The following is an 18,808-nucleotide window of genomic DNA, read 5'->3' as shown; positions in this document are numbered from 1 at the left end:
TTCCCCCCAAAAAATCCAGTGATTGCATGTGGCCAAATAGTCACCTACCTTGACGAGAGGGGAGGGGCTCTCCTCCTCCAGTTGTCTCTTCTGACCTTTCTTCAGGATACTGGATGAGGGGGAGGCAGAAGGCGACCAGGTGCCTCTGGTCATGTTACTGCAGGGACTCTGGACCATGTCCTGCACCAATGCAGCCTCCAGGTCCTTCAGCTTTGCCGGAGAATGGTGGGGGACGCTTCTGTGTGTTGATTCTGAGTTACTAAGATGGCTTGGAGTAGCATCTGGATCCATGCCTGTGGTCTGGGTTTCCTCTAAAGGCATCACTCCATCTTTATCACCATCATGCACAGGTACATCTTTCTCAGTTCTGTCCTCCAAGACCTGCTTTGGGGATTTCTCCTCCACATTGGAGGCACCAAGTTCCCCAGCACTTGATAGATAATCTACTACATTTGAACATTCTTGGTCTTGTACAAGTGTGGAACTATGAGGTTCCTCCACTACTGGAACAAATGCATCTCCATGATGACCAGAATCAGAATCCTTTGCAGATTCAACCACCTGAGCTATAATCTTCTCCTGCAACTTCTCTGGTGATGTGTCTGCAGCAGACGTCTCACAAGTCAAGTCCTCCTGACTCTGCTCAGTAGCGATCCCTTCTGAGACCAACATCTCTGATGATTCCAACTGCTGTGGTTCCTGTAAGGATGCAGGGTGAGGTTTAGTTCGAGAGACTCGTCGCCTGCCCCGCTTCTTGCGAGGTGACACACTGAGTGGACTCTGGTTCTGTGCGGTTTCAGGCTGGGCTTTTTGTTGAACAAGGGGCTCGAGTGCTTCAGCAAGGTCCATTCGTCTCTCTTTGGAGTTGTCCAAAGTCTCTAGGGATTGAGAAACTACGGAATCTTGGCTTTTTGATAAATTCCCATCTTCTACTTTAGCAGTTTCCAATGTTTCTGCAGTTGCAGAGTCCTTGGCATCCATTTTTGTTCGAGGTTCGCCAGTGCGACCACTTGGAGATATCCCTCTGGGTTTCCTGCGTCTCTTCGTGGACATCTTTAGGGATGAAGGACTCTCCCTGGCCTCTGACAATTCGGATTCAGACGACTCTGTGTTAGCAGATCGTCGCCTTGAATATCTGCCCCTGCCTCGAGGGGACTCCGTGGATGCAGCACCATCCGATGACTGGGAGCTTTCTGGAATGCAGGGACAACCAGACTTGCTCCTTCGTTTCCTACCTTCACTCCAGGCCTCTGATGGACGATTTTCTTGAGAACTAGCGATAATTACCCTCCTGAAGAAAGTCCTGATTTCACTTTGATCAGCTCCTTGCTCTGGAGACGCCTTACTTGGTCTTCTGCGTCTTTTCAGAGGTGGCGTTTCAGCGGACGCTGGCACGATCTGTTGGTAATCTTGACTAACATCTTCAGGCTCATCCACCTGTGAATCGCCGTTTGTTGTGCTCGCCACGTCTTGGAACTCACTGGTAGAAGAAGCAATCTGAGAGGGCCTTTCTCCGTTTGTCTCCTGCACGACAAGATCGCATTTTTGGGTTTGGCCGACCGTTTGAAGTGAGCCGATTTTTAAGTCTTTCTGAGAATCTTCTGATTGAGACTTAGTATCTGAATGTCCTTTCTCCATCTGCTGCAGTATTTCAGAAGCTTTGTCTAGCCTTTGCTGTGACAGAATTTCTGAGTCTGACTGGGTGTCTGATTGCAAGTCCGTCTCCCTGGACGTTTTCTCAGATGTGGTCTCGGGACGATTAAGACTGTCCTTGGCAGGCGGACCACGTTCTTCTTGGGATTCAGAAACAGACTGGCTGTCTGACTGTAAGTCACTTTGACTGGACGCTTCCTCTGGCTTGGCCTCGTTAGACCCCAAAAGGAACTTAGAATACCGGCGGCTCCTTTGCTGCGACTGGCTTTCAGAATCAGACTGGGTATCCGACAGGAAGTCAGTTTGACTGGATATTTTCACAGACTCCGCCTTCATTCCATCCTCCTCCTTGGGCTCCGTTATGGACTTACGATGCCAGCCTCGCTTTCGCCGAGACTGGCTCGATTCAGACAGAGAGTCCGACAGGCAGTACGTTTGACTCGACTCTCGGAACCTGCCGCTTTTCCTCTTGTTTTCGCATTCAGTGAGGAACTCGCCTGAATTGCTGTACAGCTTGACCTTCCTGTGCAATCGGCCTTGAGAGTTCTTTTGGCTTGACTCGCTACTTTCCCTCAGAGACCTCCTCCGTAGTCTACCAGTGTCCTCCTCACTGGCCTTCCTGTTTCTAGTATTTGGTCTGTTTGATGACGCGAGCGTCTGTGTCAGAACGTCTTCCGGAAGCAGATGCTTACTTCTTTTGCGGCCCGCTCGTGTCCGCTCACTCTGTGACTGCGAATCACTAAGACTCTCTCGAGAAACCATGTTTGGATCACCTGGAGAAGTCAGAACCTCTGAGGACTGCAAATCACCAAGAGCAACTTGAGAATCCGTGTTTGGATCTGAAGGCGTCACATCTACTGAGGTGAAGGTCTCTGCAGGATTCTCCATTCCTACGTCCTCAGTCTGAGTGTCTGGAATGACATCATCTTCAGGTTCATCACATGTTGGCCCCTCAATCAGCCTGAAAGGCTCAACTGTCCTTTCACCATCCACTTTGGGCCTTTGAGGGGAGGCTTGGATGTGACTCACAGGACACGCTGAGGTCTCCTCACAGACACTCTCAGAGTTTTGAGGACTCTCTTTCTGGGAGTCCTCAGGGGAGGGAGTGTAAGAGTCCTTAGAGGGTTCCTGGCTACTGGAGGTCTGAACTAGGGGACCTATGAAGGTGGACACAGTGCTGGCAGTCCCTACAGGCTTTCCCTCTGCATATTTCTCCAAAGTAATGAAGGTCTGACGCCTACTACCACTGCTGGACTTTTGAGGAGTTCCAGAGACTGACGTGTTGGGACTGGTGGTCTTTTCAGGTTGAGCGCTCCCATCTTCAGCTCTGGCGTCACTCTTGGCATCTTCCTCCATGGAAACATCGGACGACTCTGGTATCATCTCTGGCTCCTCCGTTTCTGCCTGTTTTTCTAAAGCCTTGGGGCACGCAACGTCTTGAGTCTCCTCTGTTTGAATGTCAGCAACCTCGCTTGAGTCAGTACCCTGAGAAGTCAAAGACAGTTTGAGATGTCTGAAAGGGGTGCCTTCATGTGCTCACAGGTTTCTTTACCATTTCTGGAGCATCCTGGGCAACAGCATCAGCTTGGTCCGTTGGTGGTTTGCCCCTATGGGAGGATGGGATGACATACTGGAAGTACTGCTTCATGCCACTTGCACATAAGTACTGATTGTTGTACTTACATGGAGTCTTCCTGGCTTTGTGTGTACTGAGTGAAAACGGTGGTATCCAAGGAGGCATCAAGGTTGTTGTACATGGCAGGTATGTCCACCCTTTGACACAAAGATTTTTTTTTTTAAACTACAGTCATCCTTCGCCATATCGCACTCTAAAAATATGCAAAAGCACAAGCACAGTTTATGTATTTTTGGCCTAATTCAAGCATAAAAATGACTACATGAAGTAAAATACAAATATAAGACATTCAAAAAACACACTGATACATGATACATGCCTGTCACCATAATCAAATCAAAGCGGGCCTTACATCCCGACGTACATGTTACCACAGGCACTGGCTCAGCAATTGTCGCGAAATGTGTTGACCGAGGCCAGCAAGTAGAGGAAGTAGGGTATCAGAGGGGTTGCGAGTGTGTCGTACTTAGGGAGCAAGTGATTGGTGACACCCAGGTGCTTGCCGCTCGCCCTCCATCGGTAGCTTTTATTTGTATTTGTACTTTATTTATCCCACAGCGGGGAAATTCACTTGTTACAGCAGCAAGCAAGATACGCAAGTAAAGAATGCAGTGTAAAGAATACATGGTGACTACAACATGGTTCAGGTGGTGCAGGTGTTGTAGAGCCTGACAGCGGTCGGTATGAAGGACCTGCGGAACCTCTCCTTCTTACACTGTGGGTGTAACAGTCTGGTGCTGAAGGAGCTGCTAAGGGAACCCACAGTGTCATGTAGATCCTGTTTAGTTAGTTAGTTTAGATCCTGAGTGCGGCGTGCCACACGTGTGTGCTAGGTGCGCTTCATGTCACATGTTTCACTCACTGTGAGGGCATCGTACGAGGCTCGTGAAGCGCAGTGACTTTGATTGCAAGATGGGCGTACTGGCTTCCTACAGCACCTACTGCTATGGTGACCGGGAGAACCAGAGTGTACAGCTGGAAGAGCCGCCCGCCATGGCCGGCTAAGGCGCATTAAAGTCGCATACGCTATGTGAGCAGCCGCCGTGCATCCACGGAGGTTGGGAGAACCAGAGTGTACAGCTGGAGGAGTCGCCCCGCCGTGGGAGGAGCTTTAAACTTGCGACACGTGCAAGAGTCACGCACGCTTCCTCTGCCTTGCGACCTGGCTGCGTGCAAGATTTTCATACATGCACCCAAAATATTATTTGCATCCCGATTTTCTTCCTATGCGCGTTCTGTCTGTGGGTTTGAAAACCTGTGCGGGCCACGTGCGTGTCTCTTGCGATTTTACTGATTTTTGCACATAGCCAGCACGTACGTTGGGATGTGAGGCCCACTTAACCTCACAATAAATAAAACTGGATAATATTGCCGGCCTCGATATGTTGACTAGGGGTGCATCCATTCGAGTAGTGTTCCCTCCTTTAGCGCGGGGGATAGGTTCCCAAAATAGCCCACAATTAGTGAACTCAGGCAAAGTACTCAACTATTTTTCTAATGATTATATACTGTGTATATATATATATAGATACTGTATACTGTATACAGTATATGTATACTGTGTATATATATATATATATATATATATATATTTTTTTTTTTTTTTTTTTTTTTACTCGCAAACTTTTTCACTACAATACTCGATTACTAAAATATTAGATGGCTGCACCCTACGTATGACATGTGCATGCATATTTCATTTCCTCCTCTCTCTCTCTCTCTACCAAACGTGACGTCATCGTGACGAGAAGGAACGTTTGGGTGGGGAATTATTTCCCTGGCGGACCGCTCCATTGTGGCGGAATGTCATCACAAACACTAACCCCCCCTCCCGAAGTAAACACCTTGCGACAGCGGCCTGAAAGACTGGAGAAAGTTTGTCAGAAATAATTATAATTGTAATTTAGCAGAGCACGCTAGTGCGGCTGTGTGTGTTTACAGGCAGGACGCACGTTTATTTTTGCTCACAGGTCGTCTTAACCGTCAAACATTCTCAACACATAAAAATACACTTCCGTGTGTCATAAAAAACATCTTACATTTCAGTTGGAATTTAATGGGTGACTACGTCTTTCCCTAACCACGAGCACGGGTGTTAGTTTGTTGAGGATTTTGTAGAAATGTTTGCAGGCTCGTTAGACAAGTTAGCCAAGCTACAACCGCTTCTCAATTACTGGGCTGAATTGTCCATCCATTCATCCATTTTCTAGACCGCTTCATCCTCATTAGGGTCGCGGGGGCATGCTGGAGCCTATCCCAGCTGACTTCGGGCGACAAGCGGGGTACACCCTGGACTGGTCGCCAGCCAACAACAACCAACACTCACATTCATACCTACAGACAATTTAGAGTCGCCAATTAACCTAACATGCATGTTTTTTTTGGAATGTGGGAGAAAACCGGAGAAAACCCACGTGCACACGGGGAGAACATGCAAACTCCACACAGAAATGCCCAAGGGAACCCAGGCCTTCCCGATCTCCAGGCTGTTCCTGTGTTGGCCAACATGCTAACCACAAGACCACCGTGCGGCCCAAGCTAAATTGTCCAATGATGAATTGCATGAAGGAAGTGAATAAGTAAAAGATCTGACGTCTGCTTTGACACACGTCAACTTCAGAGTATTTCAGGGTTAGTTCTCCTTTTTCTGGTCAACATTCAGACAACAACACACCGACACCGAATCAAAATCAATAGTATTGTGATTTTTATTTAAGAGCAATTTTTCCTTTTTGGTTTGGTTTAATTTATGTTATTTCAAAGCGCTTGAAAGAATCAAGGAACTCTCCCAATGCTAACGTGTGTGAGTCTGTTGTGTTTTATTTTCTCTTATTATGCCTACTATAAAAGGTGACTGTAGGGGTTTTATGTTTTGACAATAGTGCTCTAATAATATTAAAAAGCGTATTTAGAAGTTGGTAAACAGTGGTTCTATGTATTAAATGTCTTATTTACTCAATATTGGGTAATAGGAGTGTAAAGGTGACTATAGGGTTGTTATTTCATGTCGAGAGGTCTGGAGCCTAACCACTTTGTATGTACTTTATTTATCCCACAGCGGGGAAATTTACTTGTTACAGCAGCAAGCAAGCAAGACAAGTAAAGAGAACAGTAAAGTAAAGTAAAGCATCGTGACTACAACATGGTTCAGGTGGTGCAGGTGTTGTAGAGCCTGACAGCGGTCGGTATGAAGGACCTGCGGAACCTCTCCTTCTTACACCGTGGGTGTAACAGTCTGCTGCTGAAGGCCTTCAGGCCTGTTGCCTTGACCTCTCACCTGATGAAGACCATAGAAAGGATTATCCTGCAGCACCTGCGACCCATGGTGGGCACTTAGCTGGACCCCCTGCAGTTTGCTTACCGGCCTGGGATCGGAGTGGACAATGCAGTGATCTACCTGCTGTACAAATCTCTGCTACACCTGGAGGACAGCGGGAGCGCTGTGAGGGTCATGTTTTTTTACTTCTCCAGTGCCTTTAACACCATCCAGCCGTCACTACTCAGAGTAAAGATGGAGAGTGTGGGAGTAGACCAACACCTGACTGCATGGGTTATAGACTACCTCACCAACAGACCACAGTATGTGAGGCTCCTTCACTGTGTGTCTGACATGGTACTCTGCAGCACAGGTGCCCCTCAGGGTACGGAGCTCTCCCCTTTCCTCTTCACCCTCTACACCTCGGACTTCACACACAACTCCACACAGTGTCACATCCAGAAGTTCTCCGATGACACAGCCATCGTTGGTTGTGTTTCAGAGTGGAATGATCTGGAATACAGGACGGTCATCAGGGACTTTGTCAGCTGGAGTGAGCTTAACCAGCTGCAACTCAACACCAGCAAGACAAAGGAGATGATCATTAACTTCCAGAGGAAAACATCTCACTTTACACCGGTGAACATCCAGGGAGCGGACATAGAGTTGGTAGACAGCTACAAATTCCTGGGTGTTCACCTTAACAACAAACTGGACTGGTCCGTCAACACCCACGCCCTCTACAAGAGGGGCCAGAGTCGCCTCCACCTGCTGAGGAGACTGAGGTCCTTTGGTGTGTGCAGGACCTTTTATGACTCTGTGGTGGCCTCAGCCACCTTCTATGCTGTGGTCTGCTGGAGAGGGGGCAGCACGGACAGGGACAGGAGCAGGATCAATAGACTGATCAGGAGAGCGAGCTCTGTCCTGGACGGTCCTTTGGACTCCGTGGAGGAAGTGGGGGAGAGAAGGATGTTGGCTAAGCTGACATCCATCATGGACAACACTTCTCACCCGCTACATGACACTGTTTTTTCCCTGGGTAGCTCCTTCAGCAGTAGACTGTTACACCCACGGTGTAAGAAGGAGAGGTTCCGCAGGTCCTGACCGCTGTCAGGCTCTACAACAACTGCACCACCTGAACCATGTTGTAGTCACCATGTATTCTTTACTTGTGTATCTTGCTTGCTGCTGTAACAAGTAAATTTCCCTGCTGTGGATAATGAAGTACAAATACAATACAATAACCTGTACTTATATCGTAAATTGGTTTTATAGGCTCCAATTACAAAATATTCCTTTTATAAATAAGAAAATGCTACTTTATGGAAATGGACTTTGGACAGTCAGGGCTGGAACCAATTAAAGCGGCGGTCCCAACCCGCCGTACTTACAAGTGCGTGCTGTCTACTTGCAAAAAGATGGGCAAAATTTGTGGATCTGTACGTGGTGAGTACCATCTCAGTACGGACTTGGGAGCACGCAGACACGACTTGGCACTTTTAGAGGAGGAGCAACTTTCACTGCATACGGGCTGCGTTGGCTGTGGATGACATGTGTGCCCTATACAGCCAGCGAGCGCACTGACTCCGTGAGCACGCACGTGGGTGGGTGTGGCATCTGTCTCGAACGAGTGAGCGTATAGAAATCTATCAAAAACATGAACAAGATGAATCAGACCTTTTAGTCCTTTTGACCTCCTTTTGGTGCTCTGTTAAAACTCTCTCCTTGGTCTCAGGTGGAATGAAAACAAAGTCAACAGAGGCTTCCTCCTCCAGGACCTCCCTGCGGGGAACTTTAGGGGAGCCAAAGTCCAGCTTCATCTGCAGAAAGGACAATTACTAAAGCGCCAAAAGACGGGAGGTGAGAAAGCCAGACGAGAGTCAGATAAAGACTTACGGAAACCGGTTTAGTGGTCCTAGCGGAGCTTCGGTCGTTCGCCTCAGCAGTCTTTCCCGATTGAGAGTCCCTCTTTCCCGCAGAGGCGACTGGCACGCCACTGAGTTTGGTTTCTAACTGGGAACTTTCGCTCTGGGGAGACAAACCGCAGCTAAGAAAAAGATACTTTATTTTTATTTCTTTTTTGAAAAGGACAACTCACAGAATATTGTCCACTGAGCTCATCGGGAACACAGACGGCTTCGAAGCCAGGAAGAATGATGGGAGTCTTTTGCTTCACATGGTTCAGAACAGGTCTGTAAGACACCGCAGTACAAAGTAGTAACAGTTACCTTCTGAAGCAGCCTGCAAGTTGAACACATTTTTGCAGCATATTCCTATGACCAGCAGCAAGCTCCTGTTATATAGAGCATCTTTGATGTAGGTTCAAAGAACTAACTAACAAAGATCTAACCTCCTGACCTTAATGGTCAGTGTGGACCAGATGCACTCATTTCTTAAATAATGCCTGGTTAGTTTGTACCTAAGGTTGGGTGATTCATTTGAAAAATAACCAAAACCGACCTTTAGAGCTTCTAATCGACCGTTTCCATTATTTCGGTGCTCAATTTTGCGACGAAAGACAAGGCAATCAAAATTTGATTTGGTCATTTTTGCCTCGCTCACAGTTGAGTGGTTGTGTTTGAAAGACCAGAGTTAAAAACGTGGCTTCATCGTTGGACAATACAACCCAATTCCATTTACACTGACTCCCAGCAATAAATCAAGTCACCAAAGACCTGCATTTCCTTCTTGGTTACAAACATGGCGTCATCGGGATTTGAGAATGCATCAAAAATATACTCGCTTTTTACGTGATTTGAAGAAAAACCTGGCTTCTGATTTTCATAAGGAAATATGCCAAGTTAATGTTGTTTAGTGACGCAACTTTTCACTGTTGAGGAAAACATACCCCGGCCGGGTATGCCCGAGGCATCCGGACTAGATGGCCGAGCCAACTCAACTGGCTCCTCTCCATGTGAATGAGCAGCGGCTAGATTCTGATTCCCTCCCGGATGAGTGAGCTCCTCACCCTATACCTTAGGAGGTCCGGTATGGCGACCGCATTACTGCAGACGCTGCGCCGATCCGCCTGTTGACCTCACGCTCCAATCTTCTCTGACTTGTGAACAAGACCCCGAGATAGAACTTAGGCCTGTCACAATACAAATTGGTCGATAATTGTGCTACAAATTACCGGCGATAATCGATAAAACATTTGTTTGATCTTTTTTATTAACTGTCTTGAAGTGTAATTAACATTTGACCCACTAGATCACATGTGTCAAACTCGTGCCCTGGAGGGCTGAGACGCTGCAGGTTTTCTCTCCAACCAGTTTCTTCAGCTTGAGCTCCTTCCCTCAAACTGAAGGTGTTGATCATTAAAATCACCTGCTATAGTGACTGGCTGGAAAGAAAACCTGCAGTGTCTCGGCCCTCCATGGCACGGGTTTGACACCCCTGCACTCGATGGTACTCGAGCATAGTGTACACATTAGCTTGACACAGAAATTGCCTATATAGAGCCTGTCAAGCAAAAAAAACCACTACACTTGCACGAACGCGTGCGCGCGCTTATTGACTCCGCCTCTGTAAAGCCCCGGTCACACCGCCCGAACTTTGCTGTAGCGTCCCTGGAACGGTGAAAAAAAAATTCATCACCGCTCGTAACCGCGCACCACCATTTAACAGAAGTCATAAATAACTAGTAGGCTTGTTTATTCGACACCACCCACAGAACAATGAGGATTCCAACAGCCCGCATGCGCAGAACGCTGCTCTATCAACGCTCGCATCACCGCCAAACCAACGTTCGCTACCGTTAAACCAACACTAAAGCAACGGCGGCTTCAGCGGTGCACCTCTAGGACAACGCCCGTGTTTTCTTTTTTTTTTTTCTCATTTTGTGCACGGTTACGAGCGGTGATGATTTTTTTCACCGCTACAGGGACGCTACAGCAAAGTTCGGGTGGTGTGACTGGGGCTTAAGAGTTGACTGTCGGGACAAAGGCTCTGTTGCACATCTACGCTGGAGCTTTGGCATTCAACTTAGACAGGCGTTCACAAGGGATCTTATGTTAACATGTAACTGGGCCTGTTCAAATGTTAGTGATTGAAATAGCTTTTGCTTTCAGTAAAAATCACCTCCTCGTGCTGCAAATTCAACAAATGACCATTTTCGCTTAACAAGTGGTGAAATGCTCTGAAAATCTGCATAATCATGTGGGAGTTTTTATTTTTGAAAAAAATACTACCATTGGGAGCTTTGTTCAATAACATTCAAATTGTACTCTAAAGGTTGATGACTAATTTACTGTATGTTGCCTATTGAGCAAAATCAGAGAAAAATATCATTTGCATAACCATTTGGAACACAGCGTAGAACTGGTCCAGTGTTCCACGACCAGCATGATAACCACAGTACACCTCCCGTAGCCGAGGTCGTACCCTCCTCTCCAGCACCCTGGAATAGTCATTGCACTTGTTTCAAAGTTGTAGAAATATTTACACAATAAATAATTGTGTGGGATAATCGGACATGAATCGAAATCGAGGTTGGAGCTTCAATTAATCGGGATTTTGATGGCCCGGCCCTGCTCGTACCTGAGATTCTCGGGATACGTCAAGCTGACGGCATTGGCAAATGTGGAATTCCAAAAGTGTGCGACAGCCGTGCGGTGCTGCTTGTTCTTGTGTGTGAAGAGGACACAAAGCAGCGGAGAAAGCAGAGCCAGGAGGTCGTCGTCATACGCCAGCGTGCAGCGGCTCTGGATGCAGCCAAGAAACTCGCCCACGAGCTTCTCCATCTGCAGGAGGCAAAGCGTTACTAGGGCAACATCACGAGCTGGTAAGAAAACACGGCTCCATGCACGCACCTTGGCAAGAATCTGCGATGTAAATTTAGGTGGCTTCTGATAGAGCACGGCGAGAGGCGGAATGAGGGAAGTGAGCACCTCCTTGACAGCGTGAGCAAGAACCAAGTTGGTGAAAAGGGCTGACAAGACCGAGAGCAGTGCCATGCCCGTGCAAGTGCCCTCAGACGAAAGCTCATCCTCTCCGGCCAGGTAAACATCTAGACACCGAACCAGCAGGGACTCAAAAGTGGACAAGTTCCCGAGGGCCTTGCTTCTCTTCTTGGTCCAGTTTCCTGGAGTGTGAGGAGCTGCGGGAAGAAGATCATCAAACACATGGTAGGAGTAATGGTCCTGCGGTACCTCGGTGATCAGAGGTATGAAAATGGGGAGCAGTCAGACACTTCACAAGTTGCCTTACACTTTAACTTTTGCTGGAAGTGCGGCGTGTACGGGGAGAAGTCCACACATTCCACCATGACTTGCAGGATGCAGGAGACCGCCATCAACGTGGACGGAAGCTGAAGGAAGCGGCAATAAGCGCTTTGATATGAAAACGTGCCGAATAACACGGCAGCATGTTAAAAGCAATAACAGGAGTCGCCATTTCATGTTTCTATGTTTTCAATTGTTACCGTCTTTCCACAATTGTCGTACTTCAGGCTTCTGACTGGCTTAGTTACCTGCAAACTGGAAGTGTATTTTCAAGATGTCAGAAATCCTGAAGGCTCCCGATTGGCTAAAGCACTGTGACGGTTACATGTGACGGCACCACCTGGAGCCTACATGAGCCTTTCTAATAGATCAGATGCCAACAGTTACGACACCTTTTACCAAAATGCCTTCCTTTGAACTTCTAATTGGTTTGATCTGGGGTAGGCAACGGGCGCCTGCAGAGCCTCCTGGTATTGGCTCCTTTTTATTTTATTAAATAGACTTTATGGAGTTTGAAGTGAAACTGTAACAGTGAACTGGAAATCAACGTTTAGAATCAGTCCATGAAAATATGCGTCACATCCACGTCTATAACCTTTGCCTTTACCCGCAGGTGGCTTCTCCCGCATGCAACCCCCGCGGTAAGCTAACCATAAATACATTTTAAAAAATGGGAGTCTACAGTGTTGTGTGAAGAGCAAAGTCATACCTTACTGAAAGAAAACAAAAACATGCAAGTCAGCCCCGGGCCGTCCTCCCACATTGCAAAAACATGCATGTTACCTTCATTGGCGACTCCAAATTGTCCATAGGTATGAATGTGAGTGTGTTTGTCTAGATGTGCCCTGCCATTGGCTGGCCACCAGTCCAGGGTGTACCCTGCCTCTGGCCTCAAGTCAGCTGGGATATGCTCCAGCATACCCGCTAGTTTTTTTTTTTCCTTTTTGAAGAAATTAATATGGGAAGGACTCAAAAAAGGTTTTTGCAAATTGCACATCTGTTGTTTTTAAAGACTAAAACTCATGTTACATTTCCACACTATTTTCTTGAATATAAGAGGGGGCAGAATGGCACTCGACAGAAGAGGTTGCCCACCCCTGGGTTGGATTATGATTTCGGTCAGGGGTGATAGCACCACCTGCAGTCTACAAATGCATTTTGAAGGGGAAAAATAGTTTTTTAATATGTGCAAACATGAATCTAGCCTTCTAATTTTTGACAACAATAGGGCTTGACAAATATTTAAAAACAATTTTAAAAAGCGATACATACAGTCAAACCTGTCTTAGCGGCCACCTTTATAGAAGGTCCACCTGCCTATAGCAGCCACTGAAAAATCCCCCCCCAGCAAATTTACATGTTATAGACCCTGTGTATAGCAGTCACCTGTCCAACGCAGCCAGCAGCCACCCATTTTGTCTCCCTTGGTCAATATCTGACTGCATATAGCAGCCAAATTACCAACTCAAGTAGAAGCTTCATGCACGAAAAAGTTTCGTTTTTCAATCAATGAAGCCGTCGTGTGTAGACTTTAATTACTGAGTCCTAGCTCAGTCACAATCATTCACAAGATCCACACAAACTGTCAGTTGTTCCTCATAAAAAAGCCGTCTTCTTTTGAGCTTGCTATTTCCTGGTCAAACATGTAACTTTAAGAGCATTTGCACCAAAACATTACCGCAAAGTAGGCTGGGAACAGGACGTGCTCCCAGCGACGCTACAAAAAAAAAAAAAAAAAAAAAAAAAAAAACATACGCTAGCATGCATGCGGCAGCAGGAGCAAAACTGAGTTCGGTTGTACTTAACTGAAGTATTTTATCAGTTATCAGTTATTATTAAGCCTCTAGCTTCCTTTTAGTAAGTAAAAACCTTGGCTATGATTGCACTACATTGTCATGTAGACCTACAAAGTACACTTGGAAGAACAAGAGGTGAATAAATGTATTGCAACTGATGTGAAACTGATGAGGGGTAGGATTAAATAAGCTTTGCTTCTTCCTACTCCTTTTTGGACATGCAAAATTGTGAATTGTACTATGTGATGTGCTACTGTTTGACTCATGCATGTTCAGGATTTAAACCATGAACCATGATAATAAGCCTAGTAGTGCTGTACAACTTTTATCCACAGTCCGCAGTGCCCTCTACTGGTCAACATTATTATTATTTTTTTCCCTTTTTTTTCTCTACTGGTCAACATTCAAACTGGACGTAAACCTGTCTAGAGAGGCCACCTGTCTATAGCGGCCACTTTTGCAGACTCCCTCTAGTGGCCGCTATAGACAAGTTTGACTGTACAATATATAGGGCTGTCAAAAATAGTCTGGAAAATATGGTAGTTGTCGCCGTTAACAAGCTATAATAAATTGCACTTTTTTTCATGGTTTGGCTGGTCCTGAGACTTATACTCCGGAGCGACTTCTATGTCTTTTTTTCCCCCCCATACCGACAGCCAGGAGAGGGCATCCTAGGCTTGTGTGCCGGTATCTGGTAGTGTTTCATGCAGTTTAAGCCATAAAAACGGCCACAATGTGGCAGGGGTGCATCGGCATGGATCATTCACATGTAAACACGCATGGCAGCAAGGAGGAAGTGAGAGTCTGGTGTGTAGCGGGCAGAAGGCTAAGCAGTGTGGGAACATTTTTCATTCCAAATGTCAACATTGTAAATATTTCATGGTGTTAAAGCCTTTTTTGTGTTGTTTATGTCGTGGTACAGTTGTTTAGATACTCGAGCTGTCAGAAGAGCAAAAAATATTTCTGTCAACGTGAAAGTTATGCTTGAAATGTATCTTTTCACAAAAAGCTGCTTTTCTCCCTGTTTTAGTTGGGAACTGATATTTTCCTGAAACGTACCTGTTCTACTGCTGATTACTAAAGACCAGAACCATGTTTTTATAGCCATAGAACACAATGGCTCGGCCCTGGCTCCTCCCGGAGGTTTGTGAATTTACTAAATCGGGTTATATGAAGCACCATAGCAAAACTAAAGAAAGGCATAAGGGAAAATTCCAGAAACTTCTATTGGAAAATCGACCACAGCTTGTCGTAAACACTAAGGAGGGGGGGAATCAGACCAATACTAAAGAAAATTGGATAAAAAAATCTGTCAGACAGAAGCCTCTCAGAGACAGAGAAGGCAGTATTAACCAGGGGCTCTCAACTTCTCAGTGACTCCTAAAACGATACCCACAGTAGACTATATCACAGCAGCTGAATCGGCCATCAGGAACAATAACCTTTCTAGAACAGAGGCAGGGGACCTTTGTCTGAGAATATCGGCCCTTCTCAGTAGTGCTAAACCACCACCGTCCAATATCACGGTAGGTGAGAAGAAAGCATTAGCGGCTCTGCAGAAAGATGAGAGCATCACCATCTTACCAGCTGATAAGGGCAGATGCACAGTGGTTCTCAACACAATGGACTATGAAGAAAAAAATAACAAGTCTAATTAGTGATGCCAACACATGTGAGCAACTTAAAAGGGACCCATCCAGTAGGTATAAGAAACAAATCATAGACTGTCTCCAAAAGTTAGAGAAGGAAGAACTAATTGACAGACAGATGTATCATAGGTTATACCCTGGCAAGGCTACACCATGTATCTATGGCCTTCCAAAAATCCACAAGGAAGGGTTTCCCCTCAGACCCATTGTCTGTAGCATTGACTCTACCACGTACAATGTAGCTAAATATGTAAAAACAGTCTTATCCCCATTGGTAGGCAACACTGATCATCATATAGAGAACACAAAAGGGTTTGTGGAGAGTATCAAAGACCTCAGATTGGAGCCAGAGGAAACTTTGGTGTCTTATGATGTGACTTCACTTTTCACATCTGTCCCCACCTCAGCAGCAGTCTCGGTGGTGAGGAAGAGACTGCTCGAGGACTCAACTCTGCATCGGAGAACAAAACTTAGTGCTGACCACATCTGCCAATTATTGGAAATTTGCCTTAACTACATATTTTCAGTTTAGAGGGAAATTTTACAGACAAATTCATGGTTGTGCGATGGGCTCACCAGTCTCACCCATAGTGGCGAATCTGTACATGGAAGAGATGGAGAAACAGGCTCTCACATCCTTCCCAGGGACAAAACCAAGGCACTGATTTAGATACGTGGATGACACCTTTATCATAATCAAAAAACAAGAAATTCAGTCTTTCACAGATCATATCAATGCGGTGGACACCAATATCAAATTTACTCGCGAGGACGCTAAAGAGAACCAACTAGCCTTCTTAGACTGCAAGGTAATTATAGGAGAGGACAGACAGCTACTTACAGAGGTCTTTAGAAAGGCCACACACACTGACCAATACCTGCTTTTTGAATCTAACCATCCACTACAACATAAACTAGGGGTTATTAGGACCCTCCGACATAGAGCGGAACAAATACCAACTAGTGCTGAGGGAAGGAAAAAGGAGACAACATGTCCAGAGAGCGCTCTCAACCTGTGGGTACCCGCGGTGGGCTTTTGACAAATGTCAAAAGAAGAGAGTAAGGAAAGAAACCCAAAAGCCCACAGAAGCAAAAAGGAGAGGAGTGGTAGTCCCTTATGTAGCTGGGATCTCCGAAAAACTCCAGAGGATCTTATGGCAACACAAAATTCCTACCTATTTCAAACCAGTAAATACCCTGAGACAAAAATGAGTGCATCCTAAAGACAAGGCTCCAAACGAAAAACAGAGCAATGTGGTCTATTCCATCCACTTTAAAGATGAGGAATGCAAAGAGCACTACATTGGGGAAACTAAGCAAATGCTCCAAAAAAGGCTTTATCAACATCGCAGGGACAATTCTAGTGGGCCTCAATCAGCAGTACATCTACACCTTAAAGCAACCAATCACTCTTTTGAGGACAGCGAGGTAAAGATTTTGGCCAAAGAAAACAGATGGTTTGAAAGAGGAGTAAAGGAAGCTATTTTTGTCAAACAACAGAACCCATCATTGAATCGGAATGGTGGTTTGAGGTTTAATTTGGACCCTGTGTTCAGCAGGTTACTGAGACCAAAACCCACAGCTCTTAGTCTTGCAAATGAGGTGGAGCCAGGGCCGAGCCAGAACAATAGATGCTAACGAGCCAGTATCAGAGTCGTTCATACCCAACTCAGGGAGCGACACTTCCCTTTTATCGGAGGTGCTAATGGCAGGAAAGGATTATACCACTACTCCGCCCAGGCTTAGTGTAAGGCTCTTACTGTATTTAAGGCCTAGGCTACCAGCACTTATTAGTTCGCTGACGAAGCTCTTCGGATGAGGAGCGAAACGTCCGACACCTTCTTCACAGAAGTACAGATGACATCTCAAGAAGCCTTTCCCTCCATAGAACACAATATTCTGTGTACCTGAAATCACTCAAAATAGTCTAAAATTGCCAGGCGTGAGGGTGATCAACTTTGAAGAATGGCTGAGATCGAAGGAGTTAATGAGGTTACATTTTTTAGCATAATTGACCCAAATGCATCATGGCAAGCCACGCCTCTCTGTTGACAACAGATGGCAGCACAGTGTAGCACTCCCACACGGTCACACAGCCAGGATTTGTGCTCACTCTGCAGCTCAACACAACCAGACTTCATTGGTCCCACGACGGCGGTTACCAACTTTGTCAAGTCCGGTTCTTGGCTTTGTTCTCAGTGCGCGTTCGCACGAAAGGGGGCGTTAGACATATTTTTCTACTTCCGCTGAAAAAAAAAGTCACTTTCCCGGCTGGTGTATTTTACTTAAAGGTACTTCGGGAGCGTTACGAGGAGCTCCAAAAGATTATGACTGCTAAAAGCAGCACTGTCGCCGCGCCGCCAACAGAGTGAGGGGGGGCCCTTTAATAATGCAGAGCATGTAACGCGCTGATTTTTTAGACTAACTATACCTAACTAATCTTTTTATTTATCAATACTCATCCATTTAAAAAAGAAACCAACTGGAGCAACCGCTTTCATTTTTGAAATCTTTGAAATGTCTGTTGTATCTCGTTGTGACCACCAGATGGCAGTGTTGGCACGTTTTGCACCTTTTTTTTCTTTTCAAACAACTTCTGCCTTATTATATACAAGTCTTTTCGTCTAGTTGATTGTGTTGGTTCCTCCCGCAAACATTGTAACATAAGACGAACAGGCTGAGTACTCACAAAGCCTGTTTTTGGGTGATTTCATATAAAAGAGAAAAGGAAATACAAGCTTAACATGGAGCCGTGATCATATGCCGGTATAAAAAGTTGACTCCATGTTGAAGTGTTTTTACCGTCAAGGCCTCCCGGTCCACCGTGGCGGCCATCTTGGCACACAGCTCCTCACAGCAGACGTTCTCCTCGGCCGTGACCACCAAAGAGGAGCAGCGTGCAAACACCTTGTAGAGTTTGGACCATGTGGCCAGCATGGACTTGTGGGCTGCCTACAGACATGACAGCATGGGACAAGCTGAAGATGTTAGCTAAATAACCAACATAAGGTGAACGTAAGCTAACCTGCTGCAGAGGCGGTCCACTCAGCAGGTGCGTGACGGGGAACAACAAGGCTGAGTGCATGGCGCTGAAGTTGTGCTCCAAAGCATCTCCTTGGTTGACTTCATTAGACTGCAACACCCAGAAGGCTCAGCATCGTCTGTGACATCATCGGGGAACCACCCCCACCTATAAGACCCTCCCACCTGAGTTATGGTGTCCGTGAGCGGGCCCACCATCACACTCCACATTCTCAGCAGGTGCTCCTTGCTTGGCACAGAGGCGGCGCCGCGGCTGACAGCACCCAGCACGGCCTCGCCAAACGCCAGCGGGGAGGTTGGGCCTGACAAGCCGCAGCCCACCAGCGTCTTGAGGCACTGATAAAACCTGAACACACACACACACACACACACGAATGTCTTTCATAAGCAGTCAGCAGCAGATAGCCAGATCAGTCTGACCTGGCGTCCTCGATGTAGGTGGCGAGCCTGCTGCTGTCCAAGAGGAGAAGAATCAGGAAGAGCGCGGGCGTTCCCTGAAAAGAACACAGGTTTGGTCATCTCCGAGATGGCCGGCAGTAAAAACACAGCAGAGT

The 18,808-nt window shown here is 46.4% G+C and overlaps 1 protein-coding gene across 6 annotated transcripts in view; it reads right to left on the bottom strand.

Moving 5' to 3' along the window:
* Positions 1 to 18,808, bottom strand: part of rif1 (replication timing regulatory factor 1) — a 54,432-nt gene that overhangs the window by 12,807 nt on the left and 22,817 nt on the right. For all 6 annotated transcript variants that reach the window (XR_008572439.1, XM_054787080.1, XM_054787079.1 and 3 more), the window contains 13 exons: positions 18,675 to 18,748; positions 18,420 to 18,600; positions 18,238 to 18,345; positions 18,015 to 18,164; positions 11,754 to 11,853; positions 11,357 to 11,643; positions 11,085 to 11,287; positions 8,644 to 8,737; positions 8,442 to 8,573; positions 8,223 to 8,365; positions 3,337 to 3,426; positions 3,206 to 3,260; positions 49 to 3,138 (listed from right to left, as the gene is read on the bottom strand). Coding sequence is in view for 5 of the 6 variants with exons in the window: in XM_054787080.1 (XP_054643055.1) it covers positions 49 to 3,138; positions 3,206 to 3,260; positions 3,337 to 3,426; positions 8,223 to 8,365; positions 8,442 to 8,573; positions 8,644 to 8,737; positions 11,085 to 11,287; positions 11,357 to 11,643; positions 11,754 to 11,853; positions 18,015 to 18,164; positions 18,238 to 18,345; positions 18,420 to 18,600; positions 18,675 to 18,748 (4,707 nt within the window). In the remaining variant the exon portion in view is untranslated. The remainder of the gene's footprint in view (positions 1 to 48; positions 3,139 to 3,205; positions 3,261 to 3,336; positions 3,427 to 8,222; positions 8,366 to 8,441; positions 8,574 to 8,643; positions 8,738 to 11,084; positions 11,288 to 11,356; positions 11,644 to 11,753; positions 11,854 to 18,014; positions 18,165 to 18,237; positions 18,346 to 18,419; positions 18,601 to 18,674; positions 18,749 to 18,808) is intronic.

This window comes from Dunckerocampus dactyliophorus, chromosome 9, assembly GCF_027744805.1.
Source record: "Dunckerocampus dactyliophorus isolate RoL2022-P2 chromosome 9, RoL_Ddac_1.1, whole genome shotgun sequence".
Lineage (NCBI taxonomy): Eukaryota > Metazoa > Chordata > Actinopteri > Syngnathiformes > Syngnathidae > Dunckerocampus > Dunckerocampus dactyliophorus.
Note: the sequence above shows the minus strand (reverse complement) of the source record. Positions and strands in the feature narration are given on the sequence as shown.